At 37.5% G+C, this 12,806-nt stretch overlaps 1 protein-coding gene across 4 annotated transcripts in view; it reads right to left on the bottom strand.

The window, feature by feature from the left end:
- The window catches only part of SLC41A2 (solute carrier family 41 member 2), a 169,010-nt gene that overhangs the window by 94,220 nt on the left and 61,984 nt on the right, over positions 1 to 12,806 (bottom strand). For all 4 annotated transcript variants that reach the window (XM_064283672.1, XM_064283671.1, XM_023539097.2 and 1 more), the window contains 2 exons: positions 6,435 to 6,506; positions 2,518 to 2,662 (listed from right to left, as the gene is read on the bottom strand). In XM_064283672.1, the coding sequence (XP_064139742.1) occupies positions 2,518 to 2,662; positions 6,435 to 6,506 (217 nt within the window). The remainder of the gene's footprint in view (positions 1 to 2,517; positions 2,663 to 6,434; positions 6,507 to 12,806) is intronic.

Below are 12,806 nucleotides of genomic sequence, written 5' to 3'. Positions count from 1 at the left end.
AAGAAACGATCTTTGTAAAAGATAGTATTTAAACCCAAAGCTTCTGTCTACGAACTCACAGCTAGAGAACAGATGAAAAGTGACTATGTACTTGTATTTTTAAATTCTTATTTTCTTGAATCATACAAATGGGAGGAAAATGATAGCACTGATAGCCATACCCTATTGTACAGGTTTTCTTGTGCCAACTGGTATAGATTTTCTTGTGGCAGCATATCATTAAGAGGACGCAGTGCAAAGAAAGCTTAAAATGTGCCAACCATAAATCAATATGGAAGCCTAAATATGGCTATTGAAAAAAATGAGCAGAAGCTCACCACATTTTTAGACAGAAAATGACTAATTTTTATTTTATTCCAACATACTCGTTTCATAGATAATAAATCTGAGGTGCTGGGAAGTACAGTTTAATTACTTGCTACGGTCACATGTTTTTTTCCGCTATCTTGTGTTTTTACTACCCTGTAAAGTCAAAAAGGAGCCCTGATAGCACAGTGGTTAAAGCACTCGGCTGCTGACCAAAAGGTCAGCAGTTCAAATCCACCAGGCACTCCATGGGAGAAAGATGTGGCAGTCTGCTTTCATTAAGATTACAGCCTTAGAAACCCTATGGGACAGTCTACTCTGTCTGTCAGGGTCACTATGAGTTGGAATTGACTTGACAGCAATGGGTTTATAAGGCCAAATTTAAACAAGCAGGATCTTTTGTCTTGCTTCAAACAGTGCCACACATCTTGCATTCTGGAGGCTTTATAAATTACTGGATTTATCTTTCCCATAATATGATTTGAAAATAATATGAAATTTTCCATATGAAAGAAAAAAAAGCAAGTGCAGAAAAGTTCTAAAGATTTATTATGCAGTAATAATCAAGATATGATCATACAGAATTATATTTTTTAAAATCAGCACATTTAAAGATCTACATGAAAAGTTCTCCTGTGACAGAATGTCCTCTATTGTTTTTCGGCTGAAAACAAATATTTTGCATGCATCATCGTCTAGCAGAAAGAACTGGGAGTAAGAAACTTAGGTTTTAACTCTGACTCTGCTACTACCAAGCTGATGACACTGAACAAGTCACTTTACCTGTCTAAGTCACAGTTTTCTCACCTACAAAATGCAGATAATAGTATCTGCTTTACATATACCAAGGTGGCTATGAGGGTCAAGTTATCATAAAATTAGAAAATACATTATTCAAAGTTACAAGCTTTAGACAAATGTATTTTAAAATCTAAATTTTAAATCCTAGGCATTACAAATATTTGTTAGACTGAATTTTTAAACAACTCTTTGTAAACGAAACAAAATCAGAAAAAGAAAAAAAAAAGAAGCAAATGAGCCTGAAGAAATGGAGTGCTTCAACATTTTTTTAACCAGAAATTTAGCTTTCCAATAGCTTAACTTCACTCTGCTTTGAGCATTCAATGGTCAGATTAACTCCATTCAATACTAGTACGTCTATATAAGGACAAGAAACTACTCTGAAACAATTTAAGTACTAAAGCAAAATGCTTGCAAATATCTTGCAAATCAAGTCTTAATAAGATTTTCTACCTTCCCAGAACCTAGCTTTGTTGTATAATCACCTGTCGTGAGAATCTTCCATTTTTAACTCTGCTAGTGATTTTTTTTTTTTTTTTTTTTTAGTGATACGAGGATGGGAAGATGGCAATTATAAAATAAAAAGAATCATGTCTTTATGATTGCTTTTCCATAATAAGTTACTCCTCTAATGGAAAATTCACACTGACAGGTAAATACTGAGAAAGAAAACCCTACTGAAAAATTCTGTCGTAGTTAATTTTTAACTGGCTCTTTAAAATTTTATAGCCAACGATACGCTGTGTTAAGGATAAGGCTGTATTTGTATTGCCACAGAAACCGTGAAGAATTGTTTTTCTGAAATCTGAAACTTTAAAAATTTTTAACAGAAGGACTGCTTTTGAAACTCAGAATTCCTGGAATACTAGTTATTGCTCAAATGATCAAGCTAGTACATACCCTGCATGATTTCCAGAAAGGAATTTCTCAATTAATGTAACTTAGAGGAATAAATACCCAGGCTATTTTCCTGATCTTGTTTGGGGGTTACACCAGGGTACCTAAAGCTATGAGACAATCTCAAAAGGCCTGTTCTACACAAAAATTTACAAGTAATGAAATATAAATATAACTGAAATAATTAAGGTATTTTCAAGTTTGCAGGTAACTTTTCTCTGTTGTAGTTAGACGAGGACAGCGAAACCTCTGAGAGCCGGAACTTGAGGGGACTGCCTTGTTTTTCTGAGTCCTGCAAGTTTTCCGCCTTTGAAAGGATGCAGTCATCACTTTTCCACTGCTTGTTTTAGTGAGAAATATTTGATTGTTCCTTCTTTGATAGGTTTCCACCTTACACAGGTTCCGGCTTTCGCAGGCTTTACTGTATCATTTAAATAGAAATAGCCATCATGTTGAAAAAAACATAATTTAAAAGGAAAAGAGAATACAGTACACATTAGTGAATTCACTTACCCTGCAGAAGAGATGCAATGAAGGCAGTCGCTACACTGCTAGAGCACAGAAGTATGGAGTGATCAAGGTAGTATTTCCCCTCTGGAATCCAGCCCAATATAATGGCTGCCACAGCTGCCAGAAAACCAACTACTGTTGCCTGAACCTAAAACGGATGTTTTTAAAATCCATCTGAATGATTCATTTTTAAAACACATTAAACATTTTATTTAATTATGTAAATATCACATATAAGAAGTTGGAAGAAAGTACTGCATATGACAATTGAGCTATAAAAAATTAAGCTATAAAAAAAAAATTGAGCTATAGCACCTTTTAAAGATGCTACTGTATTTTAGTTTTAATATTCTCAAGCTGTCCTGATCTGTGGGCAATAGGTATGGAATGGGGTTCAATAATGGGAAATTTTAACAGGCACCCCAAGTTATTTGATGTTGTCATTCACAGACATCTAATATTATACTATCTTAAGACTGAAAAGTAAATCTGACTCTATAGGTAGTATTGGCAAGAGATCAGACTTTATCATAAAATGATATGAGTCCTGACTCATATCCTACCTATGACTCCTGGCATTGCCACTTATCCTTATGACAAGTTATTTAAATTTATTCATTCAACACTTATTCATTTAGAATCTTCCATGTACACATGGGGTTCCCATGAGTTGGAATTGCAACTTTTTTTTTTTTTTTTTTATGTACAAGTGCTATGCTTGGTGTTGGGCTACGTGGTGGTCAAAATGGACTTATTCTCTGCTCTCAAAGAGCTCTTGGTCAGTGGGAGAAATTTTAAAAAATGATCTCACCAATAATCACCAACATGATAAATGCTATAAAAACTTCAGTTTCTCATCTGTAAGGGTGACAATAACAATATCAAGCTTGAAAGGGTCATTTTGAGATGTCAAAGAATTAGACAGTATAAAAGTGCTTCCCACAGTGCTGCCACAAATAAACACTCAAAAAACATTTAACTAAAAAACAGTAACACTGACAGTGAACTCTTTGAACCAGATTAGTAGAATGTTCGAAGTAAAACAAACTCTAAGGGACTCTAAACTGTGTTTGTATCATGGACCTCTTTGAGAATCTGGTGAGAACTTTATAGAATATAGATCCTTTTCTCAAGGAAAACACACCCAAACCCATTGCCATCGAGTAGATTCTGATTCATAGTGACCCCATAAGACAGAGTAGAATTGCCCCATAGAGTTTCCAAGGAGCACCTGGTAGATTTGAATTCCGAACCTTTTGGTTAGCAGCCATAGCACTTAACCATTACGTCACCAGGGTTTCCAGGAAAACACAGAGGTGCTCAATATTTTGAGTCGAATTTCTGGGTGCTCACAGACTCTCTGGAGCCAATTCATGTACTGGAATGCAAGACTCTTGGTAAAGAACCCCTGAAGTAGTCTGATCCTGTCATACCGTCCAGGTATCCTGGATTCTCGCCCCTCGCCTTTCACTACAGTTCCTGTTGATGATGTCCATAGTTTCAGAGCTGAGATTCAAGCTGTAAGCACCATTAGAAGAGATCTGTATGAGGGAATCTGTCTGGGACCATTTAATAGCCAAAGGAACACATCCCAGCAAAGACAAGACTGAGCCCCCTCTGTCCTTTCCATCTTTTCCCACCTCTACCTTCCATAGCCAGTCTCCAGGCAGAAGAGCCTTATGCCAGCCCATCTCATTCCTCCTCCCCATGCTCATCTACTCCTTCACGAGCTTTAGTAGATGAAGCCTGAAGGAGAACACCCCCTCATACACACACACACACACACACACACACCCCTCCTTTTCTCTTCCCTTCTGCCTTTGTTCATTGGTAATTTGCCTCCAACCACTTGCTACCTCACTGGCTGGCACCAATTGTTTCCTGATTGGCCTGTGTGGGATTCCCTGTTTCTCATACATCCTTGGTAGAGTGAGGCAGACAAAGGTACGGTTTCTGGCTAGGGTAACTAGGATCAGCAAATAGCCAGCCATCTCACTCTGGCTCCCAACCTGACCAACAGTTGCAGGAAGAGAGGATAAGCAGGGAAGAGTAGAGACTAAGAGTAAAAGCTGAGGTAGAAATTAGTAGAATGACTTGATGAATAATTTGCACTACAATTCATATTACTTGGTAAGAGTGTAGGGTATTTAAAGAATAAAATGAAATACACTGTCAAAGTTTTATTTATTTATTTATTTATTTATTTATTTATTTATTTATTTATTTATTTATTTATTTATTTATTTATTTATTTATTTATTTATTTATTTATTTATTTATTTATTCATTCATTCATTCATTCATTCATTCATTCATTCATTTATTTATTTATTTATTTATTTATTTATTTATTTATAGTACCCTAAAAAACCAAATCAAACTTGTTGACGTTGGATTGATTCCAACTCATAGAGACTGACCGGTTGTTAAATATTTTGAGTATTACCCCTGCATATACTCCTGCGATTTCAAGTTGAACAGGACCATAGACATCTCTACTGTAATGCTGTCATTTAAAAGAAGAAAGTGAAGCCCAGAAAGGTTAAGAAAATTAACAAAGGTTATACAGCACATTAATGTTAGATTGGAAACCCTGGTGGCGCAGTGGTTAAGTGCTATGGCTGCTAACCAAAGGGTCAGTCTTGGAAAGTCTATAGGGTAGTTCTACTCTGTCCTATAGGGTCGCTATGAGTCGGAATCAACTCTACGGTGCTGGGTTTGGTTTTTTTTTGGTTTAATGTTAGATCTGTGGGTAGATCTATGCAGTTTTCTTATTTCCAACCCTGAGATCTTAGAAGCAGTGCACAAATATTTAAATACAGCCCATATTTCAAAAATTCCCTTGTTTCTTTGTCTTTGAAATATATTACATAAAGTTGTCTTTCCTGCAACCATATTCTCAACATTATGTCATCAATGAGCTAACATTAAAATTAATGTGCATCTCCAAAAAAAAAAAAGACCAGACTTACTGGTCTGATAGAGACTGGAGAAACCCCAAGAGTATGGCCCCCGGACACCCTTTTAGCTCAGTAATGAAGTCATTCATGAGGTTCACACTTCAGCCAAAGATTAGACAGGCCCATAAAACAAAACAAGACTAAATGGGCACACCAGCCCAGGGGCAAGGATGAGAAGGCAGGAGGGGACAGTAAAGCTGGTTATAGGGAACCCAAGGTCGGGAAGGGGAGAGTGTTGACATGTCGTGGGCTTGGCAACCAATGTCACAAAACAATATGCATACTGTTTAATGAGAAGCTAGTTTGTTCTATAAACATTCATCTAAAGTACACACTAGCTAAAGAGTTACGAGGGGTACCTGCAGTCTTGTGTTTTGGGGTGTGGAAAAGGATCTGGGAAGAAGAGGAAGAGATATTCACAGGAGATCAGAAAGAGGTCTAGATAATCTACAATCCAGAGCTAGTGCATATATAATTGACAATTTAATGTGTTCACTTATATTAATGCTAATGACATGAACAAATTAAGAAATACTTAGCTTAAACAAACATCTGACCATAATATATTTAAAATAGCTCAGTTTAAATAAACAGATGGTTTCCCTTAAAAAAACTGAAGTAGAAAAATAGCACCTAAGCAATGAAGTGCTAAATATTTATTTGTATGCAAATTCTAGCTCTCTTATACATTTATGATAGAAAATGCTTTATCTATTTTTCTATGTCTTGCATATTATATCTTTTTCAAATTAGGAAGAACCTGATCAGTGCCTAGAGAATAAGTAACTTGGCCAGGTCATGGGTGTCTGTTTATTCCATCGCTTTTTCAAGGTCCTAAATTATTTTTTTGGTGTCCTTAAAATAAATGGTAGGCTTAAGAGTAATAAAAGTTACTGCATTCTTATGGGTAACAAAAAATATGTAAACACAAGATCTGTAAACAACACGTATATCACTTACCTGCTTTAAGGCCAAGTTGCCAATTATTAGGTTCCACTTTTCAATGGGTGAATCCATCTTCCCAACATTTACCTGTTAATGAGCATATTTTCATATATCACTGTGTAATCTATATGTTGTCTGCTCTGTTTAAACACCACATGAAGTCTTAAAGTCAAAGATAATTCTTTAGTAAATCCAATAAGCTCACACTGTACTTTTAAAAACATCCACGGTCACGCAGCTAACATTCAGTTTCTCTGAGATGTTTAGGAAAAAAGCTGTTTTTTGTTTGTTTTTTACTTAATTAAGTAGCTCACAAGAGCTAATGGACCAGCTGGTGCTCTTCACCTGCCCACTGGTGTTATTTTACAACAATCAATACCAGATGTCATTCTCATATGCCAAGTTTTATGTTCTGAGGATCAATATAAATAATCACATAATATTAAGCTGCTAGCATTTAATTCTACATCATGAAACTAATGTAATCCGATGAATTACTGACAAATAAAACCAGATCTAAACAAATAATTCACATGTACATAATTTATATTTGAGTCAGGATTAAAACTGATTACACAGAGCCTAGATAATCTCAATGCACACTCGTTAGCAATAAAAAAATTCATTCAGTTCGCATATGAATTTTGTTCTACCTCACTATTAAAATTTATACACCCTTCTGCAAAGTGGAAGAATGCTCTCCAACTGCTCTGTAAGCTCAATCGTACTTCTCAATCACTTAGGATTCAAAAAATGTATGTCAAAATCTGGCAAGTTTTTCTAATGCAGTCATTTTGGAAAGCAATGAACAAATCATTATTAAAAAATACTATACTGAACTGGGTTTTAATTATTCATGGTATGCTTGGTCATGAAGATTTTCAAATGTAAAAAATATATATATAGAGAGAGAGAGGTGAATGAATAGAGTTTTAAAAATGTAAGGATTGGCTCAATGGTTAAGTACTCGGCTGCTAGCCAAAAAGTCAGTGGTTTGAACCCACCAGCCACTCTGAAGGGGAAAGACTTGGTGATCCACTCCGTAAAGATTACAGTCTAGGAAACCCTGTGGGGCAGTTCTACTCTGTCACATGGGGTCGCTACGAGTCAGAATTGACTTGATGGTATACAACACCACAACAATGACATGTATGGGTAGTTTCACCTACGGCTTTAGACTGGCAGGCTAAGTACTAACAGCAACATTTCTTCTATCAGTCAATTTGGAAAACACTCTATTCTGTAATCTCCCTCTGGACTTTAGTCTCAAATATCCGGCAAATGCAAATACTGGGATTTCTCAGTGTTTCAGAATTATTATTCATGCTGTCTTTATTTGTATATTTCTTTTCTAAGTCTGGGAATCTAAATTACTGAGGAAATTCAATGTGTTGCCCTAGTAACCTGGGTCATTCCTCAAGTGAACAGCAAGGTTCAAGCAACGTTTAAATAGTGAATGTAACTCCGGCTTAGAGTTCAAAAAATAGGTATGAGAGAAATTAGTGTTATTTTTCAATAACTTAAAGAAAAATGTCTATAGCTATGGGAAGCAATCTAAAATGATTTCAGGAAAAAAGGAGAAGATGCCGAGGCTCCAGGATTTCTTAGTGATCAATGGAGACATACATACATTTTGTAGTTCTCTACTGTCAAGTTGACTTTCGACTCATACAGACCCCATGTGACAGGGTCAAACTGCGCCCACTGGATTTCCTAGGCTGTAATCTTTTTTTTTTTTTAATCTTTATGGGAGCAGATCGCCAGGTTTTTCTCCCGCGAAACAGCTGGGCAGGTTTGAACCACCAACCCTTTGGTTAGTAGCCGAGAGCTTAACTGTTGTGCCACCAGGGCTCCTTATATATATATTTAGGGTCTAGGAAAAGATCAAGAGAGGTGGGAGTGGCAGCATCAATGAGCGCTACACATCTGGTATGCAATTATGCTAGATCATTAACTTGGCATCACTACCATTTCCTTCTAGGGCCTAGAGTTAATATGCTTCAAAATTTCCTTCCCTAGATAATTTCGGGTTACAGTTTGCTGGTGAGAAGAACCTGGGCAATATTTGAACAGCAGAAGTGAGGCAGAGGTCAATATCTTTGGAAGGTCTGGGTGGACAGACACAGGGTCTGGATCTCTGTACTGCAATGCGTGGCTTTCTTCCCCTGCTCCAGCGCTGCAGGCTGTCTCTGATCTTCCCACCACTGATCTTTGCTTCCCCGACTTCTCCCACATTTGTGTAAGCTCAGATTCCTCTATTATTCTTTAATTACTTATTGCTACACTATGTACAAAAAAAACTCGTTGCCACTGAGTCACTTCCAACTCATAGCGACTCTGTAGCACAGAGTAGACCTGCCCCATAGACTTTCCAAGGAACACCTGGTAGATTTGAACCGCCGACCTTTTGGTTAGCAGCTGTAGCACTTAACCACTACACCACCAGGGTTCCCACACTACATATAGTGGCTCTGTTTTCCTGATAAACTAACGCAGACTGACAGAGCAACCTTAGACTAATCATTTAATTCAACTAATTCAATTAATTTGTTTTATGAACGATGAAGATCTAGAAGTGTCTGAATCTGTATACCTTTTAGTAGAAGATAAATAAGAGCAAATTAAAACAATGTTTGATGTAAAGTAAATAAAAAATAAACTCACATATAATAACTTTTTATGAAGACTTTTAGAAATAAGAATAAAAAAATTTTAAGAAAAATGTTGACCAGTGTTTACCTAGTTAGAAAAAATACATATGATATGAGCATGCATAGGGGTGAGCGGGAGAAACAGAAAAAACGACCTTTCTTGCCTCCTTCTTATAAAACTGCACCAGTAGGGCGGCTGACCCACCCTACTGTCCAATGGCCTAGGATTTTTTCAGAAATAGAGGGAAAAGCTAGAGTGTCCTGTCTAAAGGCCTCTGCTAATCCAAAACAAACCAAACTCGTTGCCATCGAGTAGATTCCGACTCATAGCGACCCTGTAGGACAGAGTACAACAGCCCCATAGGGTTTCCAGGGAGCAGCTGGTAGATTCAAACTGCCGACCTTTTGGTCAACAGCCGAGCTCTTAACCAATGCACTACCAAGGCCTTTACTAGGCCTACTTTACTAGAGTAGTTGATTTGATGGTGCTCAGCTAGAGAAAACCAAGAGCTTGGAAGGTAACAAAGTATAACAGGGCATGATCTGATGAAGACTTGCTATATTATGTAAATGCTGCATATTTTAAAGTATTAGAAAAAAAGACCAACATTTTTGCAAGGCACTAGATAGTTTTTGGGCAAGAGTAGAGCTCAGGTGGCCAGAGACTGAAGGTGTGTTATGTTTGGCCACGTGGTGGTTTTAAAATGTTTTAATCTGAATGCCTTTAGGTGGAGTCCTGGGTCTCCTGCTTTTATAATTCTCACTTCCTTCCTCTTCACAAATGTATGCTACTTATATGGACCCTGAAGCATTTGAGGTAGGATTTAAGATTTATTGGGGCTAAAGGTAGTAAGTGGGTTTGGATGAGCTTAAAATTATAGATTTATAAATATAACTACTACACTTGATATTAGGAAAAACAAACATAAGTTTAGCATGTAAATAAATACTTGGAATAAGGGTGGTGAAAAGCTCCATTAAAGTGTCAGTCATCAAAAAAATTAAGTATTAAATACATACATCAAAAAATGAGTATATAAAAATAAACCATACACCAATGTTCATTGTAGCACTACTCACAAGAGCCAAAAGATATAAACTATCTCAATGCCCATCAACAGATAAATGGACAAACAAAATGTGATATACACACTGGAAGGGAAAGAGGCCCTGAATAAGTAAAGCATTACTGAAAAAGAAGAACAAAGTGGGAGGCCTTACTCTACCTGATTTTAGAACCTATTATACCGCCACAATAGTCAAAAAAGCCTAGTACTGATACAACAACACATACATAGACTAATGGAACAGAATTGAGAATCTAGACATAAATCCATCCACATATGAGCAGCTGATATTCGACAAAGGCCCCAAGGCAGTTAAATGGGGAAAAGACAGTCTTTTTAACAAATGTTGCTGGCATAACTGGATATCCATCTGCAAAAAAATGAAACAAGACCCGTACCTCACACCATGCACAAAAATGAACTCAAAATGGATCAAAGACCTAAATATAAAATCTAAAACGATAAAGATCATGGAAGAAAAAATAGGGACAACATTAGGAACCCTAATACATGGCATATACAGTATATAAAACATTACTAACAACGCACAAGAAAAACTAGATAACTGGGAGCTCCTAAAAATCAAACACCTATGCTCATCCAAAGACTTCACCAAAAGAGTAAAAAGATTACCTACAGACTGGGAAAAAGTTTCTAGCTATAACATTTCTGACCACCACCTGATCTCTAAAATCTACATGATACTGCAAAAACTCAACTGCAAAAAGACAAATAACTCAATTAAAAAATGGGCAAAAGATATGAACAGACAATTCACTAAAGAAGACATTCAGGTAGCTAACAGATACATGAGGAAATGCTCACAATCATTAGCCATTAGAGAAATACAAATCAAAATTACAATGAGATTCCATCTCACTCCAACAAGGCTGGCATTAATCAAAAAAACACAAAATAATAAATGTTGAAGAGGCTGCCGAGACATTGCAACACTTATAAACTGCTGGTGGGAATGTAAAATGGTACAACCACTTTGGAAATCGATTTGGTGCTTCCTTAAAAAGCTAGAAATAGAACTACCACACAATCCAGCAATCCCACTCCTTGGAATATATTCTAGAGAAATAAGAGCCTTTACACGTACAGATATACGCACACCCATGTTCACAGCAGCACTGTTTACAATAGCAAAAAGATGGAAGCAACCAAGGTGCCCATCAATAGATAAATGGATGAATAAATTATGGTATATTCACACAATGGAATACTATGCATTGATAAAGAACAGTGAGGAATCTGTGAAACATTTCATAACATGGAGGAATCTGGAAGGCATTATGCTGAGTGAAATCAGTCAGTTCCAAAAGGACAAATTGTATAAGACCATTATTATAAGAACTCGAGAAATAGTTTAAAAGGAGAAGAAAATATTCTTTGACGGATACAAGAAGTGGGGGGAGGGTGGGTGGGAGAGGGGTATTCACTAATTAGATAGTAGTCAATACTTTAGGTGATGGGAAACACAACACGCAATACAGGCGAGGTCGGCACAATTGGACTAAACCAAAAGCAAGGAAGTTTCCTGAATAAACTGAATGCTTCAAAGGCCAGTGTAGCAGGGGGCGGGGGTTTGGGGACCATGTTTCAGGGGACATCTAAGTCAATTGGCATAATAAAATCTATTAGAAAACATTCTGCATCCCACTTTGGAGAAGGGCATGTAGGGTCTTAAACGCTAGCAAGCGGCCATCTAAGATGCATCAATTGGTCTCAACACACCTGGACCAAAGAAGAATGAAGAACACCAAGGACACAAGGTAACTATAAGCCCAAGAGACACAAAGGACCACATAAACCAGAGACTACATCAGCCTGAGACCAGAAGAACTAGATGGTGCCCAGCTACAACTGATGACTGCCCTGACTGGGAACACAACAGAGAACCCCTGAGGGAGCAGGACAGCAGTGGGATGCAGACCCCAAATTCTCATAAAAAGACCAGACTTAATGGTCTGACTGAGATTAGAAGGACCCCGGTGGTCATGGCCCCTCAGACCTTCTGTTGGCCCAGGACAGGAATCATTCCCGAAGCCAACTCTTCAGACAGGGATTGGACTGGACAATGGGATGCAGAGGGATGCTGGTGAGGGGTGAGCTTCTTGGATCAGGTGGACGCTTGAGACTATGTTGGCATCTCCTGCCTGGAGGGGAGATGAGAGGGTAGAGGGGGTTAGAAGCTGGCAAAACGGACACGAAAAGAGAGGGTGGAGGGAGGGAGTGGGCTGTCTCATTGGGGGAGAGCAACTGGGAGTATGTAGCAAGGTGTATGTAAGTTTTTGTGTGAGAGATTGACTTGATTTGTAAACTTTCACTTAAAGCACAATAAAAAAATTTAAAAAAATGTGATACATACATACAACGGAATATTACGCTGCCATAAAGAGAAATGAAGTCCTGATACATGCAACAACATGGACAGTCCTTGAAAATATTATGATGGGCGAAATCAGTCAGTCACAAAAGGACAAATATTGTATGATCCCGTTTATGTGAAATAGGCAAATGTATAGAGATCATAGTTTATTAGTGGCCATCAGGGATTGGAGGGTGGGGGAAAAGGGGAGTCTTGGCTTAGGGGATACTGAATTTCTGTTAATGGTGTGGTGAAACGATTTGGAAACAAACAGCGGTGGTGATTGCACAACATG

Source organism: Loxodonta africana, chromosome 4, assembly GCF_030014295.1.
Source record: "Loxodonta africana isolate mLoxAfr1 chromosome 4, mLoxAfr1.hap2, whole genome shotgun sequence".
In the NCBI taxonomy this organism is placed as follows: domain Eukaryota; kingdom Metazoa; phylum Chordata; class Mammalia; order Proboscidea; family Elephantidae; genus Loxodonta; species Loxodonta africana.
This window is presented reverse-complemented; position numbering and strand designations above follow the sequence as displayed.